This window comes from Fukomys damarensis, unplaced genomic scaffold, assembly GCF_012274545.1.
Source record: "Fukomys damarensis isolate Sample0158 unplaced genomic scaffold, DMR_v1.0_HiC HiC_scaffold_13, whole genome shotgun sequence".
Lineage (NCBI taxonomy): Eukaryota > Metazoa > Chordata > Mammalia > Rodentia > Bathyergidae > Fukomys > Fukomys damarensis.
Window position 1 is genome coordinate 30,113,921 of NW_022900925.1, and position 25,482 is coordinate 30,139,402.

Consider the following 25,482-nt stretch of genomic DNA (forward strand, 5'->3'; position numbering starts at 1 on the left):
GTAATTTTAAAGCATTACTGTAAACTATTTAAAAACTAAGGTACTAAGTTCTTAAAAGATTTACTACTTCTTTGCCAAGTTTTTGTTTTTCCTGTTCAAGGTATTCACATTCTGCCTCAATTCACATGCTCACTTTGCTGTATTTCCCATATAAAATGCTTATACATATAAATATATACACATATGAATATATATATGTGTGTGTATATATGTATATATATATATAGTTTTTTTTTAAACTAAAACTATGGCTCAGTCCAGATTCTCTGTTGTTTCACTCAGAATGTGAATGCTTCTAAGAGGAAACAAAACAAAACAAAATCTTAAATCTACAGACAGGTGCACGGTGATACTATTAAATCAGGAGTAATAAAGATTAAACTCTTAGAAGTATTTATTATAATTTCCTCATTTGTTCCCTAAATTTCTTCTGGACAGTTACTAGCTGCAAGGCAACATTAATAAAGCATTAAATAAAACAGACCAAGTCCCTGCCCTCAATGCTTCAAAAACTAACTGATGTAAGTCATCATCAGATAGTACCTTCTATAGTAAAGAAAAGCAGGAAAATAGTGAGAAGAGTCTGGGCTGAGCTCCTGCTCTCATGGGCGGTGCTCAGGAAATGTCTTCCCCTGAGGACATTTAAACAGAGCCCGAACAAGCCCTGTGATATCAGAGACAACCCAAGTTCACAGGCTCTGGAGCGGGGAGTCCAATGTGGTTGGAGCCGAATGAGCCAAGGCAGAGGTGAGAGTGAAATTGAAGAGGTGATGAGTAGTCAGATCAGCATTTCAAGCTTTCACAGAGCAAATGAGGAAGGAAGAAAATCCTAACTGGGTTTTGGGCAGAAGGGTGATGTGCCTTTTCTTATTAAGGAGATTACTCTGGTTCTTCAGAGTAGACTGTGGGGTGGGGTGGGTGTAGGGGCAATGGTGGGAGGCAAAGGGTGAAACAGGGCAACCTTAAGTGCAGTGGCCATTACGGTGGCTTAGCCTGGGATGCCAAAGGGGAGGGGATGAGGAGTGGCTGGCAGCGGACATAATTCGAAGGAAAACGGAGGTCAAGCACTAGTTCCCAAGGTTTTCCACATGAGCAACTGAAAGAGTGGAGTGGCCCTTTACTCAGGCGGGAAGTCTGTAGGAAGAGCAGGCTGAGAGCAAGGACTGGGAAGTAATCAAGAGTTGAGACTTAAGCGGAAAGTGGAAATGTGAGTTCTGAGTTTAGGGAAAAGATCTGAGCCGGGAATGAGGACTTACAGGGTATGTGAAGGCTTATTTCAAAACACGAGACCAAAGTCTATGGATGAATGAATGCAGGAGTCTGAAACCTATGCCCTGAGGTTTCCAACACTGGAAGGTCGGGAGAAGGAAAGGCCAACAAAAGAAATGGAAGTGAGGCAAGACTGAGAGCTGCAGGGTTCTTATCCTACCCCCACCCCTTTCTGCTCACCCTCTCTCCCTACCCCTCCTCCTCTTTGTGTTGCTACTGGGGTTGAGCCACGACCTCAGGCACGCTAAACACATGCTCTATCCCTGGGCAGACACTCCCCTCCAGCCCAGGAATTATGATCTTTCACCATCTTTTAATATTAGTGAAACAACCTTTCTCTCCTAAGACTAAAAAGGAGACAAAACCCCTTCCGAGGGCAGTAGTGACACAATATGAAGAAATACTGAGCAGAAGATGAGAATTAATGACCAAGAAGAGTTCTTGTCGGTCAAGATAATCTGCTAGGTGCACTGGCAGAAAAGGGTTTACTTACATTAGCATATGTATGACTTGAAGTGAGGTTTTGGCTGGTCCTTTGGGGAAACCTAGGATAGTGTGACAACACAGCATGATTACCCTACAGCGAGAACACAAATGCAAAGTGTGAGATGACTTTCCTGGTCTAATATCAAAACCTGTAACACACCTTCAGAGTGCGCAAGAGCGGTAACTTTGCTATAACCATGGCCATCTAGTTTCCATGTTCTCCAGGTCATGATACCCAGGTATCAAAGAAAAACATCAAAGACATAAAGTGCCCTGGTGGGACGGGGTGGCCCTAAGACCAAGGGGTGTGTACCGTACAGTGATAAGCACTTTCATTTTCATACAGAGAGTACCACGAGGAATCCGAATGCTCACTGTGGAAATCCTACTTCATCCTCTTCTGTCTTACATCCCAAACCCGAGTAGTTCCTAGGTGGCTGTGGGACAGCAATGACAACAGTCATCTTCAGATTAAGACTCAGAGAAATCTTCTTCAGCAGTTGGTGGAGCTAGGGCCTTGTTCTCCCTTTTAGGTCTTGCCATTTGATCTTGGACACCAGCATGGCCGAAGAAATACATGGTGCACTAGGGTAACTAAAGCTTTAGTTTGTGACTGGAGAATTGAGAAGGGAGCCCAAAGAAACCAAAAAGTACCAGAGAAATCACAAAAGTTGAAGAATCCAGCAAAAGAATCTCATAAGTTGTTTATGAAATCCTGGGCTTAACCTGTTAAGTCTATGAAGTGGATCTAAAATGAGAAACCAAAAATGCTGAGCGCTGAACACACTGTTACCCAGACCTCAGATTATCCACTGGGTGTCACACAGGTGGGACGGATTTGACTAACACTGCTGAGGCTTTTAAAATTGTGCTGACACTGGAACGACAACCCACCGAAGCAGGCTAAAACTGTGGCATTAATCTAAGCAACTTGTTAGCCCACTACAAAAAAACAAAAAACAAAACAAAAACCAAAACCACAACAATAACAACAACAAAAAACAGCCAGGACAAGATTTAACTATGACTACATACCTCATAATAAAACACTAGAAATGCCCATGTTAAATATAATCTGAAATTAGTAGGCATAAGAGGAACAAGAAAAATTTCAACTTGCATTAAGAAAACAATTAACAGATATGGATGCAAGAGCATACGGGTGGGGTGTTAGAATCATGGAAGCAACAGGGAATGTTCCTGAAGGAAAAAAAAAAAAAAGGGACATCTCAACCACAGAAACAATGCAATATATAAAGAACCAAATGGAAATTCTAAAATTGAAAAAGTAATTGAAATTAGGAATACTAAATCTTCTAGGATGAGCTCAGTAGCAAAACGGAGAATACAGAGGCAACAATGAGCTTGAAATGCACAGATGTTATCAAAATTAGCCATTCTGAACAAAAGAGAAAAAAGGGCTGGAGATGTAGCTCAGTGGTACTGCGCCTGCTTGGCAAGCAAAGGGTCCCGAGTTCAAAAACAGAGAGAGAGAAGCAACAGGTAGACTGATGTGATAAACACCTGAGGTTAAATGTTTTATCAGAGTTCCTGCATGACAGTAATAGTGTGCAGTGCTGAAAATATACATATATTTGAAGAAATACAGGCTAAAATCTTCACAAAACTGGTGAAACACATAAACCTAGATTCAAGAAGGCATTCTTCACATGCCTAGTAATTTTGGATTGTATCTAGTGTACGGCTGGATTAAATGGTAAACCCTCCAAGATATGCCCAGGTCACAATTCCCAGGACTTCTGAGTATTATTTGGGGGGGGGGAGACAGGGGAGGGGGTTCCTCTTGCAGATTCAGTTAAGTTTATAGTTTTAAGCTATAGGCTATCGTCCCATATTATCTGACTGGGCTCTAAATCCAATGATGAGTCATCTTAAAAGACAAAGGCAGAGGGAGCCCTGAAATACACAAGGGAGAAAGCCCAAAGAAGGTGGAGGCAGAAACTGGGGTGATGTATGAACAGGCCAGTGAGGCCAAGGAATGCCAAGTCACCAGAGTCTGGAAGAGCCCCAGCAGATTCTCCCCTAACAATGGAGAAAGAACTGAATTTCAGACTTCTTGTCTCCAGGACTATGAGAGAATAAATGTTTGTGGTTTTAAAGTTGGTGGTAATTTGTTATGGTAGCCCTAGGAAACTAATATACTCAGCCAAGCCCAAACAAATAAACCAAAAGAATTCATGCTCAAACTTCACAAACTGCTCAAAATCAGAAAGGAAAAAGGCAGCCAGAAAACACAACACATTGTCTAGAAAGAAATGACAGCTGAAATCAACGTAGACAGAGTTCTCCATTTAAGCCAGAATAGTGGAGCCACCTTTCAAATCTGCTAAAAGAAAAGAGCTGTGAACTCAGACTTCTGTATTCAGTGAAACCACTCTTTGGGAACAAAGATGAAACAATGACATTCTCACACAAAAATAAAAACGAGAGATCCTGTTGCTGATAAGCCTATTCAAAACTGACTGCTGAAAGAACTTCAGAGAGAAGGTAAATTATATCAGAAGAAAGCAATGCGAATGGTAAATGTATAACAGACTATTCTCCTCTTGAGTTCTTTAAAATGTCTCTGCAAGTTTCAAGCAAAATTATAACATGTTCATTTGGTAGTTTTTCCAATATATAGAGATGTAACATAAAAGATAAATATAAAGAGGTGAAATCTAACTGATGATAATGTTTCCGGATTTCACTTCGAATGGCTAAACATTAAGTAGACCAAAAAGTTAAGTATATTATAATCACCACAATTGGCCTATATAAATATATATATATATTATATTATATAAACTATATTATATATATATAATAAAGATACAGTGAAAATCACAGCAGATAAATTTAAGTGGAATTATAAAAACATTGTAATGATCCAAAAGAAGTCAAGTGGAAACAGAAAAAAGACAGGAAGCGAATTAAAAAATGGTAGACCTCAGTCCAACATAAAATTACATTAAATGTAAATGATCTAAACACATCAATTAGTAGCCAGAAATTATAATACAAAAACAATATGGCCCAACTATGGACTAACTACAAGGAGCTACAATTTTGACATAAGTAAAAAGAAGGAAAAAGATATGTGAGAATGTTGATCAAAAGAAAGCTAGAGTTTACACATATAATAGAATCAAAGGCAGAAAGCAAGGAAATTACATGATAAGGGTTAATGCACCAATAGAACATGATACTCCCGAATGCATATGTACTTGATTCCAGAGCTTCAAAATACATGAAGCAAACACCAATTTGACACAATCTCTTCCAGAACAATTACACACCCAATGATTCTATTTAGATAGCATTTAGATACAAACTATATTGACAGGAACAGATTGGATGTTGCCAGGGATTCAGAGATAGGGACAAGAGGGTGTGACTATAAAACACTGCATGAGAGAGTTTAGGGGGTTCACCAGGGATTCAGAGATAGGGACAAGAGGGTGTGACTATAAAACATTGCACGAGAGAGTTTAGGGGGTTCATGAGGGGGTAGATTGACTTCTATAACCTGACTTCAATGAGTTACATGATTTCTTTATATATGTTAAAATTCCTAGAACTGTGCACCAAACAAAACAAAAAAACTCCACAAGGTCCATTTTACTATATGGGAGTTATTAAAATGAAGTTAAAGTAAAAAAACAAAAAGCAAAACAAAAAAAACAAATGCAGGTACTAATATCAGCTCCATGGGAGGGGCAGGAGGATTTCAAGTTTGAGGCCAGCTTGGGCTACACAGAGATACTGTCTCAAATTACCAACAAGAACAAAAAACATCAGATCCATTTGAATTTGAATCCTGTTTCAGCACTAGCCAGGCAACCAGTGGTAAGTTCAGCTTCCTCTGCCTTGGTTTCCTCAATAGTCAAGTGAGACAGGATGGTGGTCCTATCTTCACAGCTTACTAGAAACATTAGTGAAACATCAGCAAGCATTTCCTCTCAGTCTGTCGCCTGATGCTAAGTGGGTATATAACCTATGTCTTTACCCCATTATCATAAGGACCCTTCCTGTTTTGGATAATTATAAAACTCACTTGTTCTTGGCATGGTGAAAAAATTAAACTACAAACACAAGAGGAGTAGACAAATCTCAGGACCACATAACATTTTAATGGCGGATTCTGCCTCTTATGTTTAGTCTTTCGCACATGCTTTGGCTCAGATATCTGATGCTATGTGTTTTTTGTTTTTTTTTTTTTTTAAGCCAGACATGGTGGCACAAACTGTGAAATCATCCCAGCATTCTGGGAGATTGAGGTAGGAGAATCCCAAGTTCAAGCCCAGCCTGGGCAATTTAGTGACAATATAGTGAGAGTCTGTCACAAAATTTTTTAAAAAGTTCAAAAGGCTGGCTGGGGGTATAGCTCATTCCTAAGATGCTGAGTTCAATGCCAAGTATTGAAGAAGAAAAAAAAAAAAAGAAATCCCTAATTATAGTTTCATTTTATCCATCTATACATTTCTATAAATTAATCTAAAAAGATAGTCCAGAAAGCAAAAATGTTAGATTCTGCAGATTGTCTTTCATCATAGTGAAATCCAAGAACCATTGTAACTGTTTTAACATCTGCATCTTGGGGTAGAGGCTTCTAACAGGGTTTATGATTGAAAAAGCACTGCTTTGCAATTTCCTGGCATGCTTATTAAAACTAAAGATTCCCACTACTGAATCAAAATTCCTAGGGGCTAGCAATTTCACATTTTAACAGTCACTCAAGTGATGTTTCTGCATAGCAAAGTATGAAATCTACTGAACCAAAGATTAAAATAAAGCACTACTGGGGAACGAGGGCAGGAACAGGGGATGGAAAAAAGAATTAAGATGTGTCATATGCATGTACCAAATTCCCATGATGAATGTAATCGTTATGTAGTACAAACATGCACTAGTAAAAGTTAAAGTTAAACTAAAACAAACTGCTATTAACTAGAATTATTTTCTTACTGAGTTTTATGGAGACATTTGTTGTAATTCAATGTTTATCTGTATTACTCAGTCCTTCTCATAGTGTCCAGCTAGATTAGCAGGATAACCAAATTGCTATTTTAGACATTTTTCGGCTTTGCTTTTTTGAATTCCCAGTGTAATTCTTATTTCTTATTTTGGTTCCTATGGCCCATCCTCTTTGAAAAATAGAAAAGTGAGCCAGGGATTGAGCTCATGGTTCTGCCACCTGCCTCCCAAACACAAGGTCCCGAGTTCAATCCCCGGTACCACAAAAAAAAAAAAAAAAGAAATCCTATGATTGGGTATGTAAGTGTTTAATAAAACACTAGGCAACTTTTTAGAAGATCTGTATTGATTGCTACAGAAACACTGCCAATGTGTGTTAAGTGAAAGACAAAAGCAAAATTTAGAACAGTGTAATCGTATGCCACATTTTATTTGATAAAAGAGAAAAAATAATATTCACAATTACCTTAAGACACTTTGAAAGGAAAAATAAGAACCTAGCAAAGTGATTACCCAGATGGAAGTAGGGTGTGAATTAGGGGAAGGGAGACGGGGGCGTGGGTGAAAGGGATAAGATGAAGAAGTGATTTATTTATATGGAAAAGAGGCTTTGTCATAGGCAAACTCCAATTGTTTTTTGTTCTATTTATTGTCTCCTGCCTCACTCTAAACTTAAATCACTGCTCTTTTTGGTTTCTTCTGCAACCTTCCTACTTTTACTTATGCAAACAGAGGCACATATTAACATATATGCCTTTTTCTCATTTTCTTACACACATGTATTATCATATTCAGACTGGAAAAGAGGCTTTGTCATAGGCAAACTCCAATTGTTTTTTGTTCTATTTATTGTCTCCTGCCTCACTCTAAACTTAAATCACTGCTCTTTTTGGTTTCTTCTGCAACCTTCCTACTTTTACTTATGCAAACAGAGGCACATATTAACATATATGCCTTTTTCTCATTTTCTTACACACATGTATTATCATATTCAGACACTAATTTGTATCATTTCCCCCCACATAATAATAAATATATTGGTGGTGATCTCTCACGCAGCCTATTTCTTTCCCTGACCTGTACAGTAACACATTACAATGATGTTTATTTAACCAGGCCCACATCAGTGGAGTCATTTACATCTATTTGCTATTGCCTAAAATGTTACAAAGAATAATCTTATACATATCTGATTTTGTGTGAATGCAGTGTCTTAGAAATAAGGCTGTAGGTACAAAGGTAAAAATATAATTTTAGTAGATGCTTTCACTCGAGCATATGAGAGTGGCATGACGTTGTGACAGCGTTGTGTCTGTCTTTCCATAGCCAACAAAACCTACTATCAAACATTTGGACTTTGCCAGTCTAAGCGCTAAAGACAAAATGCTTAACTATAAGGAAAGCTGAGTATCTCTGCATAGGTTTGTAGGTCATTAATATTTCTGTTTTGGTGATCTATCAGTTCAGACTTCCTATGTGAAGTCTGGCAAGTTTTCTTCTGTAAATCTCAGGCTCTCCTCCTGTACACTACAAATAATGATTACAACACTGACCCAAGTACTCCTATGGGGATTATATGAAATGAGCCAAAAAATTATGGAGCACTTTGTATGTGCCAGGAATTTCATGAAACTGGCGTGGCCATCACTCTTAATGATTTTGAACCTTGCTTATCTTCCTCCACCTCTGTCATTATATCTCCCCTCTGTCCTGTTGCCCACTAAAAAAATAAGAGAGACAATTTATTGAAAGACGATTATATACTAAGTCCTGTACTAGGAATTTTATATACAGAGTTCATTCTCCTAGAAAGTATTCTGGAAGAAAAGTGAAGATTCACAGTGGCTAGGTATCTCATCCCAGCAGAAAGCAGTGTTGAGGTCCTAACTCAGGTCTGACTGATTCTTAAATCTCTCCTTTTTTGCAATATGTCACATTTTCTTAAATATAAGGAATCAGAATGCCATGGTGTTAGCTCTGCTGTTGTTACTGGTATACTTACAGGGTTATTTCTGTATTTTCCAAGGCTAACAAGTCCACATGTGGATAAAGACTGGAATTTGAGTTGTTTGTTACAACAGGACTTGGAGAGCTGAAACCTAAAACACAAAATGGCCTTTTTCGGTTTTAAAACATTTCTTTCAATCAGTTGTTATAATGAATTTTCCACGGTCAAAATCAGAATCAAAGGCATTAATTTAGATATTTCTGTCACCATATATAGAACATTTCCCCTGAGACAGACTTAAAAGTAGTATTTACAGCAGGGGGAGACACACAGACATTCCTTTCCATAAAAAGAGGTTGTTGTAAAGGAAACAAATAGTATTGAATTGGATTTTCTGAAATCTCAAATGGATTCAGAATGGAAAGGATTTTGTAATTCAGCACAAAAGTAAAAAGTTGTGGTTTACACAGAGCTCTACCCTCTCCTCAGAGTTCTTAAATTCCCATTACTTAAGTGAAATACCAAAAGGTAGTAATTATCCCCTCTATGTAAATTCCTGATGAAAACACAAGAAAAATCTCCAACGCAATTCATTCCATACATCTCACTGCCTTACATAAGCAACAGTCAATATTTCAGAAGTGAAGAAAGCCATTAGAAAAACCAAAAATTTAGTGGTTTTAGTTCTGGAAACAATAGATAATGTAAGACAAAAACAAAGTGATTTTAGTTTGGTACAACTGGAGTTTAGCATTTTTCACTATCCTTATTTTAGAATTTACCAATACTTTTGGGGGAGGTAAAGGTAAAAGATAACAAATAAGTTAGATGAGACAGGTACCCCCAAACCAACAATGTTATAAACATTTTATAAACATTATTTCATTTACCTTCATTGCAACCTATTAAGGCAACAATTGTTCCCATTTTATAAAGTAAGAAAGTATGAATGGTTAGGGGCTAAGAGGTGGCAGAAATAAGACTTCAGTTTTGACTGACTCTGAAGCCTGTTTTTCTCTTTACATTTCATCACTGCGTGGATTATGCCTCATAATTCCTGAGTATCTCTATCTGCATCAAATATTCCCTTACCTGATCCTGTGGGATAGCAGAGAAACCCAAAGATAACAACAGATAGTGCGTGGGTTCAGAAGAGATTTAGGTATTGGTTGGCAAGCTGGAGAACTTCTGCAAAGCAGGCCAGCTCAATTCCCTGAGATTCTAAGACAGAGGGATGAGTTCCAAAGACTTCCTCCCCCAGACACACCCTGTTCCGTTTCTGTGCTGTTTGACCCCACCATTAGCCAGGAAGTAATTACGTCTACTGATAGTGTTTTCTGATAGTCAAACTGATTTCTTTCCTTCTCTGGAGCCATTTCATCATGAAATCAAGGAGAACTGTTTCACATAAAACTCTTCTGCTGGTCTGAAAAGGCCCAATTACTTATTTACTTAAGTCTGAAAGCTGAGCATTCATGTTGTTGAAGTATCCCTGAGTGGCTGAAGGCATCAGGGGGCTAGGACTCAGGTCAAGGAGATCAGGGGATGGAGCAGAAGGCTCCCTGGAGGTCTGAAAACAAAGCAAAGAAAAATGCAATTTAGGAAAACAAAACAAAACAAAAAACAAGTCATCTAATGTATCACAGTTTTCTCCCCAGAGACTTCACTGGAGAGGAATGGATCCTATCCATATACATTTTTGAGGAAGAGCTCTCCATTCAACAGGCAGTAACAGTTTGTTACATCTTACCATCTACATGGCTTCCTTAATTTAGAGACCTTAAGATATCTTGAGACAAACATTCAAGACCATCAAGACCACTTCATATTGTCAAAGCATGTATTTTCTCTTCTACAATGTATGTATCTTCTCTCTTCTTTCAGGTAAGCCTTTCTTTTCCTATGCAATTGGTAAAACATTTCATTGTTTCTAACATTTCTAGTCACTTACATTGGTAGCTCCATTCTGGCTCTTATTTTGCTCCAAAAGTCGTTGTTGGTTTCGAGTAAACCTGTTGGATTTAGCAAAATGCATATTCTTAAAGAAGACAGACAGGAAAATGCTACAAAATTTAAAAAATTTTAAATACACAAATATTTAGGAATGATGATAATGGGCCTTGTCTCAATTCAGTATCTGGTGAAGTACTATTAATAACTTTGTCCAGGCTATAGAACACTAACACTCTTAAGAAAAAACTGAGGAAACAGTGAAGTCTTTTTTAAATTAATAATTCATCACTCAGAAAGTAATACTGTGTTTAATAACAATGTTTATTTCCTTCCACTAATACTTGTATAAATTACTCTGCTTTTAAAATTTAGTTGAAATTATACTTTATATAACTGTACACCCTAATTCAATGATGTGAGCATTTTTCTATTCCAAACTACAACTTTTCATGGCTATTTTTTTAACCTTATGAATCTCTTACATCTTTAGCCATTCCTCTTATTCTTAACTAAGTTCTCAAATGATAAATTCTTACTTTGCCTCTATTAATAATTTTCCATAAAAATTTGGATACATCTTTAGTAATTTTAACGCTTCACTGTTTATCTTCTTTTACTAGGCTTCTTGAGACCTATGAAAAACATTGGCCCTTTCCCCCACTGATTTAATTTTACACGGCTTGCCCACTAAGCATAAAGGCAGAACATTTAGATAAGTAGAACAGTTGTGAATCTGAAGGTAGAATTCCAAGGTTCCCGACACAGCACTATCGCCTAGCAGCTACATGACCATGGATACAAATTCCTGAGTCTCAGTTCTCTATCTGCTAAAGGGGAATAACAGCACCTGAGCCATTTCTTCAGAAACTTATTTTCAGGGAGAAAGACAGATCTACAGATGGTAGAGGGAGATGGATGTGGAAGTGCTTTGCAAACTCCCAAGTTTCTTCAGAAACACAGCGTTACTGTGTAACACACTGGCTCCAGGCCTCTAAATACTAAAGTCTAAAAGCTTATACTATACCAGAACATGCACTTGGGGTTTAAGAATTTTTCTAAAACATGCTTTTCATTTACATCTACTTACAGATTGGCTCCCTGTATGCTTGTCAGTTACATGGCAGGTGGCATGAACGACCTTCCCACATCAAGCCCCAGGTGACCTCAAATTCTATTCTTGATTTACACAGCTATTCCTTGTGTGTGATGGTAGAGATTCCTGGAAATGTTGGAATCAGGCGAGTATATTTTGTTTGGGGGATAGAGGTGAATCTTTGGGGACAAGAGGGCAGACTAGGATGGGCAGAGTAATGCCCCCCTTGAAAGATGTTTGTATCCTAGTCAACAGAGCCAGTGAATGCATTAGGTTAGACGAGAAGAGGGAATTAATGTTTACAAATGCAATAAAGTCTGCTAGTGAGCTCACTTTAACAGAGAGATCATCCTGGACAGTGTAGATAGAACCCAAAGCAGCCATACAAGTTTTTGAATATGGAAGAAGACAGAAGAAGAGTGATCATATATAAGAAGGTCTGAGGCAGACATCGGCTTTGAGCATGGAGAAAAGGGGCCGTGGAGACAAGGGAAGTGGGAGTTCCTCTTGAAGCTTCAAAAGGTAAGCAGATGGAATCTCCTGTGCAGCCTCCAGAAAGACACGCAGCCCCACTGACACCAAGTTTAACCCAGCGATACCACTTGAGACTTGTCCGGGTGAATTTAGTTTATTATCTTATGATAATAAATTTTGTGCTGAAACCACTAAACTTGTGGCAGTTTGTCGCAGCGCTTACCATAAACTAAAATACCATAAACAATTATCTTTTCTAACGGCAAGAATTTCTCTCTGAATCTCAGGAATTAAATGTTTCTAACACAGGACTTACCATGGTCACTTTGGCAACACATTGTTTAACGCTGCACTAGAACAAGCCATTCACGGAAATAATCCAATTTCCTGATGTCTCCCCTCTCAGGGGAGGCCTTTAGGCAGCGGTCTTATGGTTTGCAACAGTATTGCCCCAAATGAAAACCAGAAGGCAGCATTATACTGAACAACATGTGGTTTTCTTGGCTATTTTTCTCCTTACAAAGATTTATACCACAAAAAAGAGCAGCAGAGATTGTGAGTTTGTTCACTGCGAAGAAAGAGCAGGCCTACTGGGCTCATATCAGTCAGTGCCTTCTCTTTTTTCCTGAAAAACAGTTTCTGTCCATAATAGGCAATGAATATGGGATAGTTAAGGAAACATACTACATTTTATAGCTACGGGTTTCATCTCATTGGTCCTCCTGGTTCACTCATGATCAGCAGAAAACCAAAAACCGAAGACAAACCAAACCAGCTAACTAGTCATTTAAAATGATCAGAGGAACCTTAGTTGGGAAGAGGACAAAGAAAGTAATTTTTAATGGGCATTGATATGCTAGAATCTGTTAGGTATTTTCAAGCACATTATCTCATTTAATCCTCAAAAAATATTTTTAAACCCATAACCCCTCCAAATAGTTATTTTCTTTAATAAAAAAAACACTAAGTCTTAAAGATATTGTGCAACTTATGAGAAACCATCAGCTAGATTTGAATCCAGGCACTTACACCTTTTTCCTCTTACATCTGACTGGTCTCACTCTTTATCCACCTGTTAAAATGTAGCTGCTATGCAATTCAACACATCCAGTTATTCTCAGCAGGGATGGTGGTTCTAACGATGTCTAGTAAGTCACTTTAGAATGAACACCTCTGGCTTTCAGGGAGTGTAGCCCTCACAAGGGAGAACTGTACCCCAAATGCCACTACTATGGAGGAAAACTAATCTAGGAAAAGCATTCTTTGTGGGCATTCTGTGCTAATTAATCTTAATCGTCAACTTGACTAGATTAAGAAACTCGCATAGGAGTGACTGGGATCATGGGGATGCTATGTGGATTAATTCACTAATGCTCATAACTGAGTGTGCTATCAGAAGGTGGGGCCAAGGTGGATATGGGTCACTGCGGACATGCCTTGGGACAAGTAGATCCCTCCTCACCCTGTTTCCCAGCTCTGCTTTCTGGCCTTCATGAGCTGAGCAACTCCAGCTTGCTATACCTTTCCAACACAGTGTTCCTGCCTTAAGAGTGAGCAGACCATGGATGGAAACTGCTGAGACTGTAAACCAAACTTCTCTCTTCTCCTTTAAGTTGCAGGCGTTGGGTATTTTGTTCCAGCCACGAGAAGCTGATCGATACATACCCTAGCAGAAACACAACGAATGGTGACACACCAACTACTCACCTCTCATAGCCAAGAATGGCATTGTTCAAATCTTCATTCACTTGAATTAGCTCAATGGTTACATCTTCATTCTCCACCACCACAAGCAGGTCCATGATCCTCTCCTGCATCTCCCGACCCGTCTTATAAAGTTTCTGTCAAGAAAGGAGAGACGTTTCTTCTTCCATGTTAAGAATGCTTTTTAAGACAACTGACTCTCCGGTCTGGGTACATCTGAAATCACCTCCAAGCTGATTCACCTATAGGAGACCACCAAGGAATTCAACTGTGGCAGCTGATCTTCCCTGTTGGAAGGCAGTGAATTACACATACTCCTGTTTTTCTCTATATGTGGGAATTCCAAAGGTCCTGCTGACTAGCTGCACCACACTGGGGAAGAAAGTCATTTGCTTTCTAAATCCGTTTTCTCACTGATAAATGAAAAACAACCACTTGCCATATCCACCTCAAGGGTTGACATAAAAATCAAATGGGATCTACGTAATGAGGGACTCCACAACTACAAAGCATAAACGTAAAATGTTACTGTCATTAATTAGTGATGGGTAGAAGGAGTAGCTTAAAAACTTTGACAGGGGCCTAATTTTATTCCCAGTTATGCTGTACTTAAACATTTAAAGTTTATAGCTATATCACATTCCAATGTAAATGGAACCAGGATTTAAAAGCTAATCATGGATAATAACTTCTTTTGGTCTACTCAGAATCACTGCATCAGGCCAGGATGCCACCCCAAAAGCTTTTACTCGTAAGCATCAGAGGCCCCAAATGATTCAGAATCTCCAGGGATAAGGAATTGGGTGCCTACATTTATTAAACAAGCACCCTAAAGTGCTCTTATGTACACTGACAGTTGAAAACTGTCTCCTTACAACTGACCTCCTTCCAGGCAAACCTCCAATAAACTGGAGGTGGGTCGAATGAATATTAATATTTCCTCTACCCCATCTAGCCTTCAATTTGTCCTTATAATAGTACACTAGCATAAGGCAAAAGCACAGGGACATTTCTCTTCTCACAAGGAAAGCAGTGGAGCTCGCTGGAACCTCACACAATTACATTATCTGACTTTTTTCCCTTAAGAAAGAAAGGCTCGCTGAAAAATTCATGCTGCATGAAACCATTTAGAATCTAAACACTCTCTTATGAGACTCCTGACAGGAAATCTCTAAATAAATAAATCAAACCATTACTAACTGGCATTTAGACTCAGAGGTAAAAGCCACTACACCTCCATGAAATCATGAAAATATTTAAAGACAAAATGAAATAAAGAGGGTGAAAAAAAGGCGAAGTAGGAAAATAGATGACAGACTAGGTTTTTACACTTGCAACTAGCGTCGAGGAAAAATGGTTCTGTCTGCTAAGTACATGGCCATATCAGCAATGGTATAGAGGGGAGGTGCAAGGATCAAAGTTTGTCTTACAGCTCCAGATAATAAGTCTTTTCTGTTGTGTGCGCCACTCACCACTGTTGCAGCTACTCAACTCTGCCACTGTAGTGTAAAAATAACCTTAGACAATATGTAAACAGACAGGTGTGGCCAAACATTAATAAAGCAGACAGGCAGAAAGCTAGGCAAAGGGAAGAGACCTTGGACTAGGTAGAAATGGTGCCTCCAACGTATGTGCGTACTTGCTAAAGGACAAAGAAACAAGGCTAAAACTTAACCTTAGGCTTGATTTCCACCCCCAATCTACAGTACAATAATAACAACTATCTTTCAGGGTTGTTGTAAAATAGGAAATGGTGTTATCCGGAAACCCCTACGATGCCTAACATCCAATGCGTAATCTATAAAAACACTGAGCTATTTAAGGAGAGGTCACCCCAAGCTCATCTAGATAATTAATATAATCATGGAATACTTGCACTATTACTCCGGACCCAATATCATGCAAAGGAAAAAAAAACAAACAGTATTTTATACAACTCCCCTGATGAATGAGAACATTTCCTTTATTCTCCTTTCAGAGTGTACAGAAATTATTCCTCTTGTTGCCCACTGGCAGCCTTACTGGAAAAGGGTCAAGATCAAGGAAATACAATAGGTGTCAGATATCTGTGACCAAAATACAGAAATTAATTCAAAATGAATTTGCAGCCAACATCAATAACCCACGGTCACATAAGACCTTCCCTTTGCCCTTTCAAGAGACGGATGGAATGGAAACATGAAAGAAGCAGCACATCTTTCGGCGGGCTTGCGAAGCAGAATGTGAAAACTCTTCAAAAGCCAGCCCACTCTTATCTTTGCAATTGATGTCTGTCTCAGAGGAGGACCACACCACCTGGAAACAGTGAAGATCAAGCACTGAGGACAAAAAGGATGGGTCAGAGTTCCCCACAGCAGGCACCTGTGAGGCTGTGGATGTGGGGAGCTGTGGGAGGCTGGGAGGAACAAGTCAAAGCACAGTGACAGCTGCTAGTGCGTGTGCCCATCACAGAGCCCCGGAATTGCCTCCCGTTAGGCCAAGGCAGGCTTCTGCATTAGAGAACATTTAACAGTCAATCCAGAAGGCTCTGGAGCAAAATAAAGAGGGGTTCATTAAGAGTGAGCTTCCTCCTCCTCCACCAATATCTGTATGACAATACTCCTATTTCTTGGCTTTCACATTATTTCCTCTCTTCCAGTTCTCCCCACCCTTACTGCACAGGGACAGTCATGGAAACCCATAGAATGGCTCCATCCCCTCAAAATAAAAAGCATCTCCTCCCCACCCTGAAACCGAACATTTATCATTGTCTGTCTCCGTACACACACCTCTGATGAAGAAGGAATCATCAACGTAAATCTCCAGATCATTAACTTATGAGAACCATTCATTGACTTTTTTCTCCCCACTTAATATTGTCAACATTTTATTCTCCTCATGCCGTTTTCAGTAAATTTTTTTTGTCATAAGTAAACTCTTTTGCCCTAATGTTAATTCTTCAATAAAAAGAATCAAACCATTTGACTTAACAGACCTTTAATAAACTCATTCAGTGTGCAAAGCATAGACTATAAATATGCATAATTGTATGAAGAACTGAGAGGATTTAATTGCATGAAGAACTGAGAAGATTTAAAAGGACAGGCTTTGGTGACTGCCTTTATGTTGCTTCCAAACTAGTGTTAAGGGCTAATTCACACCTGGAGGAAAAAACAAGAGAGTAGCCATGGACACTAGGTTGGCCCTGGGTTTGCAATGAGAAACGAGTTGGTACTTTGGGCAGAACATAAACTTAGGGCAGCAAAGTTCTCATTCCAGCTCCATTACTTGCTACCATATGGGCAAATTACCCCTTTCTGAATATGCAGCCTCATCTGTAAAGGAGAGAGGAAGGACTCCTCCATGACATTCAAAGATCCTTCTATTCTTGGTACTGAGGTAGGAGATTAAGGCATGGCCAGGCAGATGGGCAAGTGGGCATGACCTGTCAATCACAGAGATCCAGGACACATGACCAGAAAAACACTTCCCAAGGGCTGTACTGGGACCCATCAGAAAACACTACCTTCAATTCTTGGGACATGAGATCAAGCAGGGTTTCATTAGGGCAACCTAAATCTGGTATCATCCCGAGGAGTAGGGGGATGCAAAAGAACTCCAGCATTAACCCCACTGCCACTGTGCTTTTTCTTCAGTGGCCCATTCACCCTGCAGAGTGTAATTCTTTTCCTAGTTTAATTGGCCCCCACTCACTCTGCAGAAGATACAGTATTTCTTTTCCTATGTTTAATAAATGTAAAACCTTGCTATGTATATCACATGAAATGGTGCCTCCAACGTATGTGCGTACTTGCTAAAGGACAAAGAAACAAGGCTAAAACTTAACCTTAGGCTTGATTTCCACCCCCAATCTACAGTACAATAATAACAACTATCTTTCAGGGTTGTTGTAAAATAGGAAATGGTGTTATCCGGAAACCCCTACGATGCCTAACATCCAATGCGTAATCTATAAAAACACTGAGCTATTTAAGGAGAGGTCACCCCAAGCTCATCTAGATAATTAATATAATCATGGAATACTTGCACTATTACTCCGGACCCAATATCATGCAAAGGAAAAAAAAACAAACAGTATTTTATACAACTCCCCTGATGAATGAGAACATTTCCTTTATTCTCCTTTCAGAGTGTACAGAAATTATTCCTCTTGTTGCCCACTGGCAGCCTTACTGGAAAAGGGTCAAGATCAAGGAAATACAATAGGTGTCAGATATCTGTGACCAAAATACAGAAATTAATTCAAAATGAATTTGCAGCCAACATCAATAACCCACGGTCACATAAGACCTTCCCTTTGCCCTTTCAAGAGACGGATGGAATGGAAACATGAAAGAAGCAGCACATCTTTCGGCGGGCTTGCGAAGCAGAATGTGAAAACTCTTCAAAAGCCAGCCCACTCTTATCTTTGCAATTGATGTCTGTCTCAGAGGAGGACCACACCACCTGGAAACAGTGAAGATCAAGCACTGAGGACAAAAAGGATGGGTCAGAGTTCCCCACAGCAGGCACCTGTGAGGCTGTGGATGTGGGGAGCTGTGGGAGGCTGGGAGGAACAAGTCAAAGCACAGTGACAGCTGCTAGTGCGTGTGCCCATCACAGAGCCCCGGAATTGCCTCCCGTTAGGCCAAGGCAGGCTTCTGCATTAGAGAACATTTAACAGTCAATCCAGAAGGCTCTGGAGCAAAATAAAGAGGGGTTCATTAAGAGTGAGCTTCCTCCTCCTCCACCAATATCTGTATGACAATACTCCTATTTCTTGGCTTTCACATTATTTCCTCTCTTCCAGTTCTCCCCACCCTTACTGCACAGGGACAGTCATGGAAACCCATAGAATGGCTCCATCCCCTCAAAATAAAAAGCATCTCCTCCCCACCCTGAAACCGAACATTTATCATTGTCTGTCTCCGTACACACACCTCTGATGAAGAAGGAATCATCAACGTAAATCTCCAGATCATTAACTTATGAGAACCATTCATTGACTTTTTTCTCCCCACTTAATACTGTCAACATTTTATTCTCCTCATGCCGTTTTCAGTAAATTTTTTTTGTCATAAGTAAACTCTTTTGCCCTAACGTTAATTCTTCAATAAAAAGAATCAATCCATTTGACTTAACAGACCTTTAATAAACTCATTCAGTGTGCAAAGCATAGACTATAAATATGCATAATTGTATGAAGAACTGAGAGGATTTAATTGCATGAAGAACTGAGAAGATTTAAAAGGACAGGCTTTGGTGACTGCCTTTATGTTGCTTCCAAACTAGTGTTAAGGGCTAATTCACACCTGGAGGAAAAAACAAGAGAGTAGCCATGGACACTAGGTTGGCCCTGGGTTTGCAATGAGAAACGAGTTGGTACTTTGGGAAGAACATAAGCTTAGGGCAGCAAAGTTCTCATTCCAGCTCCATTACTTGCTACCATATGGGCAAATTACCCCTTTCTGAATATGCAGCCTCATCTGTAAAGGAGAGAGGAAGGACTCCTCCATGACATTCAAAGATCCTTCTATTCTTGGTACTGAGGTAGGAGATTAAGGCATGGCCAGGCAGATGGGCAAGTGGGCATGACCTGTCAATCACAGAGATCCAGGACACATGACCAGAAAAACACTTCCCAAGGGCTGTACTGGGACCCATCAGAAAACACTACCTTCAATTCTTGGGACATGAGATCAAGCAGGGTTTCATTAGGGTAACCTAAATCTGGTATCATCCCGAGGAGTAGGGGGATGCAAAAGAACTCCAGCATTAACCCCACTGCCACTGTGCTTTTTCTTCAGTGGCCCATTCACCCTGCAGAGTGTAATTCTTTTCCTAGTTTAATTGGCCCCCACTCACTCTGCAGAAGATACAGTATTTCTTTTCCTGTTTAATAAATGTAAAACCTTGCTATGTATATCACATGTCTTGACCAATTCTTTATTCAAGACAACATGAACCTGGATAGAATCTTGAGAAGGACCCCACGATATCCTAGAACCATGGTAACAGAACCTTACAAGTTCGTGAATGGTAAAGACAGTAAGAGTGGTCAGGAAATGATGACCTGACTTTCCTTCCTATTTTTTCTTTTAACTGTCAGTTTTTTTTCTCTTCACTATTTCTCTAATAAGCTTGAGTAAGGCTTTTTAAAATTATACATGCAAAATTTGAGCCCTTTATCCTATAGAAGGCTAACATAGTCTCTTCTTTCACTGTCTTACAGGAGGTAGGTAAAACATTAAGTGGGAGGTTCCTGAGAAAGTGAGTTATACTGGGTTAGATTGCAAATAAACACTTGTTGCAAGTCTTCATTCCTGTGGCCGGAGGAGACACCCTGAACTCTACCTCATACTCATTAGACCAGCAGTAGCCTCACAATCTTCACCCTCCATGTTGGCTAAAGAAATGCAGTCTCCACCCAGTCAAGTTCAAAGTCCATAAGCAGAAGCATAAGGAAGCCTGCTATCCAAAATAGTTTCGTGGTGTAATTGTCTAACGAAGTACAGGAGCCCTGTGAAACTGTAGTGCTTTAGGATTTAATGGTCAATATGGACTGGAGGAACAGAGAAAGGATTCTAAGAAAATATATTAGATTTCAGATGGAAGGACACAGACAGGGCATGGGCTTCAAAGACACACAACTAGTAAAAGGTAGGCACAAACAGGTAAGACAGGAAGAGGGTCCAAAACACATGCTGGTTTTAATGCTAACAAATAGTATGATAAGACTATAGTTGCTGATTACAAATATGTGCTGGAGAAGCCAAATAATACTGAAGTAGAGGTTTTTTCCTATGTGCCAGTCAACTTCACTTGTTCTCTGGATCCACTGTCTACATTTTCTGCCCTGCTCAGCCCTGAAGCTGGCTTGGAGGAAGCACACCACTAGGTCCCCTTGTTGTAGAATTCCAAGAGACAGGAGAGACCAAATGGGAGTCAGAAGGATTTACTGAAGGTATATGCACTGGCTCAACAGGCTGTGTTCAAAATGGCCGAGCAGTGAACAAACAGAAGTTCCAGTTTTGACACATTTTGTGGAAGGGGTTGTTTTTTTGTTTTTGTTTTTGTTTTTTGTGATGTAGCAAGTGAATTTACTGGAGCAGAACAAGGGCAGACAGTTTTGTAACTTTGCCTTGAAAGAAGCCAATGTCTCATGAATCATATGAGAACAGAGGGTCATAAACTTTGTTTATAGGACACAGTTGTTAATTTTATCTGTACCAGAACAAGGAGTTACAACTGCAGGGGAGAGGGGGTTGATGGGGAAGACTGTCTGAAGATGGGAAGAACCAGTTTTCCTTTAAGTCCTGCTTTATCCTACCTTCTGATTTCTAACTGGTCAGCTATAACAGGGCCAGCTGTCACAAAACAGAAGGAAACAGGGCCATACACATCATCTACCAATACCAACACTGCTCTCAGGGCTTTGTCTTCTCCCTGACTGGCCACCTCAGCCCATGCTGAAGGCCCTGAACAACTGTAGATCCTTGAGGGTAGACAGCCAGGAAGCTGGTACATCATGTGCGGGCTCTACTTCTACTGATTCCAGTGGTTCACACAAGTGTGATAAACCCTTTGAAAAGGTACAAACTACTGAATTACTTTGTTTCTCCACAGCCTGTCTCTCCTGGTTTCATTTTTAGATTTTAAAATCGTCAGACAGGCTCCCTGTCTTTTCTCTCCATAGAAGACCGTGTCACACTACTTTAGATCAGTCCTGGCATTTAGATTTTAAAAATGTATCTTTAAAAGAAATGCAATCAAGACTAGTACTCCCCATATCAGATTTGCATGTGTTATGAACAAAAAGCATAGAAAGAAAAATAGCTATATATCTCTGTAAACAATTTGATCCAATGCCAGAACCCATTCATCTTGACTTGGCTGTGAGCAGTATTCTAGTGTTGATTTATAATCTAAGTCCCTTTACTAGTCAAAGAAGTACCTAGCCCTGAGCTCTGGTATTAAAACAACAACCAACAAATTAGCATCGTATTCACAAAATTAAACTAAACAACTGTACCCAAAGACACTGAAAACAAAAGGCTAAAATTTAAAACTGGATTCACATATTCTAGTGAAATGTCTCAGTGTGTATTTTTACTGAAGGGTTGTTTGCTGCAGGATAGGAACAAAAGAGAAAAGTAATAAATGATTCCATTTTACAGTTCTGAATTGCCTCTGAAGGACAATGTCAAACTAGAAATATTGCTGTGGGCATTTTGGGAAAATACTATCTGCTATGCACCCTTTAACTCTGACATTTAATTTTTAAGTTTTAGTTTAAGATACTTGTAAGCATCAAAGGTCACAAAGTTTATACCTATAAAAGTCTCTTAATGTGGGTTTTTTAAAAAACAGATTACTGCAAATGAATTATGATTAATTTTTTAATCTAGCATATGTTTAATCCTTTGTTTACTAAATATCGTCTAATCACTTCATTTTTTTTCTTTTATTGAGTTTAGTGGTACATATTAGGTATACAATATCATTATATTCATTATTTGGATCTTGTACCTTTACATGACAGGTCTTGGTTCTCATTTTTTTCCCTTTGTCCGTGCCCTCCCTTCACCCTCTCTTCATTTTGTATAGACAGAAACTAAACCCACTGACAATAAGTGATTTTTCCAAGGCTAAGAACCCTAAGAATATATAGCAAAGTGATATAATACTCCTACTTCTTATTCTTTTTTTTTTTTTTCTTTTCAGTACTGGAGCTTGAACTCAGGACCTTGTATTTGCAAAGCAGGCACAGTGCCACTGAGCAGAATCCCCAGCCCATAATCTTCCTAATTCTAAAAATAATATATATAAAGCCAGTGATTGAAAATATTGATTTGTTTCTCAAGGCATCCTACCATTATGTTCTATAGAATACTAAGATATTTAGCAAGTAGGTATTCTTCGGTCAAATAAGTTTGTAAATATTGGGTTAAACAAAGGCACCTAGAGGCTTACCAAAGCAATGAGCTTTACTAACTCTGAGAGATAAAGCAGGCAATTGGTTTTGCAACTTTATTGGACCACAGACTTGATTTTCTACTCACAGAACACAGCATCAAACCAAAAGTCCTATTTTGCTTCCCCAGAATTTATCATCAAAATGACACCAGAAGGATCCTTCTAAAACCTGATCTGGTTATAAAGTAGCTGCTTAGCTTCTATGCTTTCATAGGCTCCCCTTAGCTAGCCTGACCAAACCCCCTGTTTGGCATGGCATGAAAGTCCCCCATAACCTAAACAGATCAGATTTTATGTCATCTGAAACCTTACGCTACGGAGTGGCGACTTTAGATCTTCTTATCCCTACATATCTAAGAGACACCACAAACACATCCATTGATAGCGAGGTAGGAGGTGGCAAGGAGTTCTTTAAAAAGTATATCTGAGATCCCAGTGGTCTCTGGGTATTGATTTGTTCAGATATAGTTTGAGAAAGAAATAATTTCTTTTTTTCTGTTTTAATCAGTATTTAAAACTAACCCTTCTGAGTCCATGGACAGACAGCAAGAAAACAGAACAAAGCCCAAATGTGGCCCATGATCCACATTTCACTACGTCCTAAATAAGAAAAAAACACAATAGGACACAGAGGTAATTCTTTCCTACTACTGGCGGCGTCCAGGACCAAAAAAAAAAAATTAACAGGAAACCTATAATCCAATTAATAGACCAGCTATTAAAGTATCCCACCTCGCACCATCCCATGCTAAGACTCTACTCTGAGAACAGTATCTACCCCAGGCTGCAGCAATTACAGCCTCTCTTCAACAGGGGTGAGCTGGGTCAGAAAATGCAGACTAGCTGACAAAGAATGCCACCCAAAAATTAGCTCACAATTCTCAATTCAGCCAGATATTTGAGGAGTCAAATGAAAGAGGTAACACACAAAAGAATCTGTGAAGAATTTATATGGAAACCGAAAAGAAAACAATGACTACCTCAGAAACATAAAGAGAAAAAATACGACCTTTAAAAATGTTATGTAAGACCAAATATACTTTAAAGCAAAACATAATCGTCAAAACATTTTTTAGAAGGGGTAGCTAGCCAATCTGAATTTAAAACTTCTGTAAGTTTTAAAGAAACAATGTATCAAATAGAGAGATTTTTCCCAGAACTACAACACAAGTGAATGAAGATATGAAAAGTACAAAAGAAATGTTAAGAGAGAGCTGAATCCAACTGGAAGTTTCATTATCTTAAAAAAAAAAAATTCTATAAGAAGAAAAGAGAATGGAGAAAGAGGCAACATCTGAAGTAAGATCTGAATATTTCCTAGAATTAAAAATAAAATGCAGGTTGGGCCAGGGATTTAGCTCAGTGGTTCTGCCGCCTGCCTTGCAAGCTCAAGGTCCTGAGTTTGATCTGTGGTTCCAAAAAAAAAAAATGCAGGTTGATGAGCAAATAAAGTTTACAAACTACCAAACAGGTTAACACCCATGCACACATGCACACATGCACAGACAAATCACCCCTCACATGGTACAGTGAACTTGCAAAAACATTAAGGTAAACAGAAATCACAAAATTCAACCAGGAAAAAAAAAAAGCAGATTATGAAATGAAGGAGAATCACAACAGAATCAAACAGTCAAGATACCATCATACTTCTCATGAGGTCCACAGGATACAGAGAACAATGGAGCGTTGTCTTAAAAGGACTTAAAATTCTAGGCAGTTAAAGTACCTACCATTTAACAGCAACAAAAAGATGTTTTGGGACATGCAAACATCCCAAGTTAGCAGTAGATAGATACATTTTAGCAAGGATAACAAGTGCTTCAAGGACATAGCAGTGATATTTAACAAGCACTGTTGAAGAAAGTTTTTCAAATTTTTTGTTTCCAAAATGAGTAAGAAAAATGCTATTTACTAGCAATATAATGAAGCATAAATAAATAAAAGCAACATGAGAACTGGGGAATGGGAATCTGAGAAAAGAAAAAAATAAGGCATTGTGTTCTTAACCTGCTGCGGAAGAAATCCTTAGAAGTTGAGTTTTTGTTTTTTCTAAGTGCTTCTAAAATTAGTTAAGTATTAAATGGGGTCTGCATATTTTATTCTTTTGTTTTGACACAGGGTCTCACTACATAGCCCAGGCTGATCTGAGACTCCTGGGCTCAAGCAATCATGCTATCTGAGCCTGCTAATCACTGGGATCACAATTGTGCCACCATGCCTGGCTAAAATTAGTTTAAGTGTTGAAATTTAAAATTGATAATTAGATAATCTATCTGAGGGAAAAAGCAAGTGTATCATTGTGTATACTTGGGAGGAATAATGGAGACAGAGGTTTGCTCACATGTTCATGAAACTCCCCAAGTCTGCGAACCTTTGCTTTACAGCCAATTGCTTCCATCTGAATCTGTCCTAAAATTCTCACTTTCCTCCTTGTCTCTTCTCATGATCCCACCACACACTGGACAGATTTTACATGACAGCATCTGTGATACTTTACCATGTTGCTTACGAAACAATCTTGTTCGTTAAACAGACGGTCTGAAGGACTAGGGCACCCTCCTCATATCTACATCCCTACTGCATTAGAGTCAAGCTTGTAGAATAGATGGACAAAGGCATT

At 39.0% G+C, this 25,482-nt stretch overlaps 1 protein-coding gene and 1 long non-coding RNA gene across 4 annotated transcripts in view; one reads left to right on the plus strand and one right to left on the minus strand.

Annotated features, from left to right (window-relative positions):
• Positions 1-25,482, minus strand: part of Tom1l1 (target of myb1 like 1 membrane trafficking protein) — a 41,888-nt gene that overhangs the window by 5,138 nt on the left and 11,268 nt on the right. Inside the window, exons 7-11 of one of the 3 annotated variants that reach the window (XM_010620202.2) lie at positions 13,908-14,041; positions 10,632-10,692; positions 10,133-10,250; positions 8,735-8,831; positions 1,763-1,814 (exon numbers count right to left, since the gene is read on the minus strand). In XM_010620202.2, the coding sequence (XP_010618504.1) occupies positions 1,763-1,814; positions 8,735-8,831; positions 10,133-10,250; positions 10,632-10,692; positions 13,908-14,041 (462 nt within the window). Of the gene's footprint in view, positions 1-1,762; positions 1,847-8,734; positions 8,832-10,132; positions 10,251-10,631; positions 10,693-13,907; positions 14,042-25,482 lie in introns of all 3 variants that reach the window. The other 2 variants (XM_019206945.1, XM_019206946.1) reach the window with 2 other exon arrangements.
• On the plus strand, positions 10,522-13,912 carry LOC117285880. Its single transcript, XR_004516993.1, has 3 exons — positions 10,522-10,564; positions 11,723-11,791; positions 13,814-13,912. It is a non-coding gene; the product is annotated as an uncharacterized LOC117285880 (long non-coding RNA).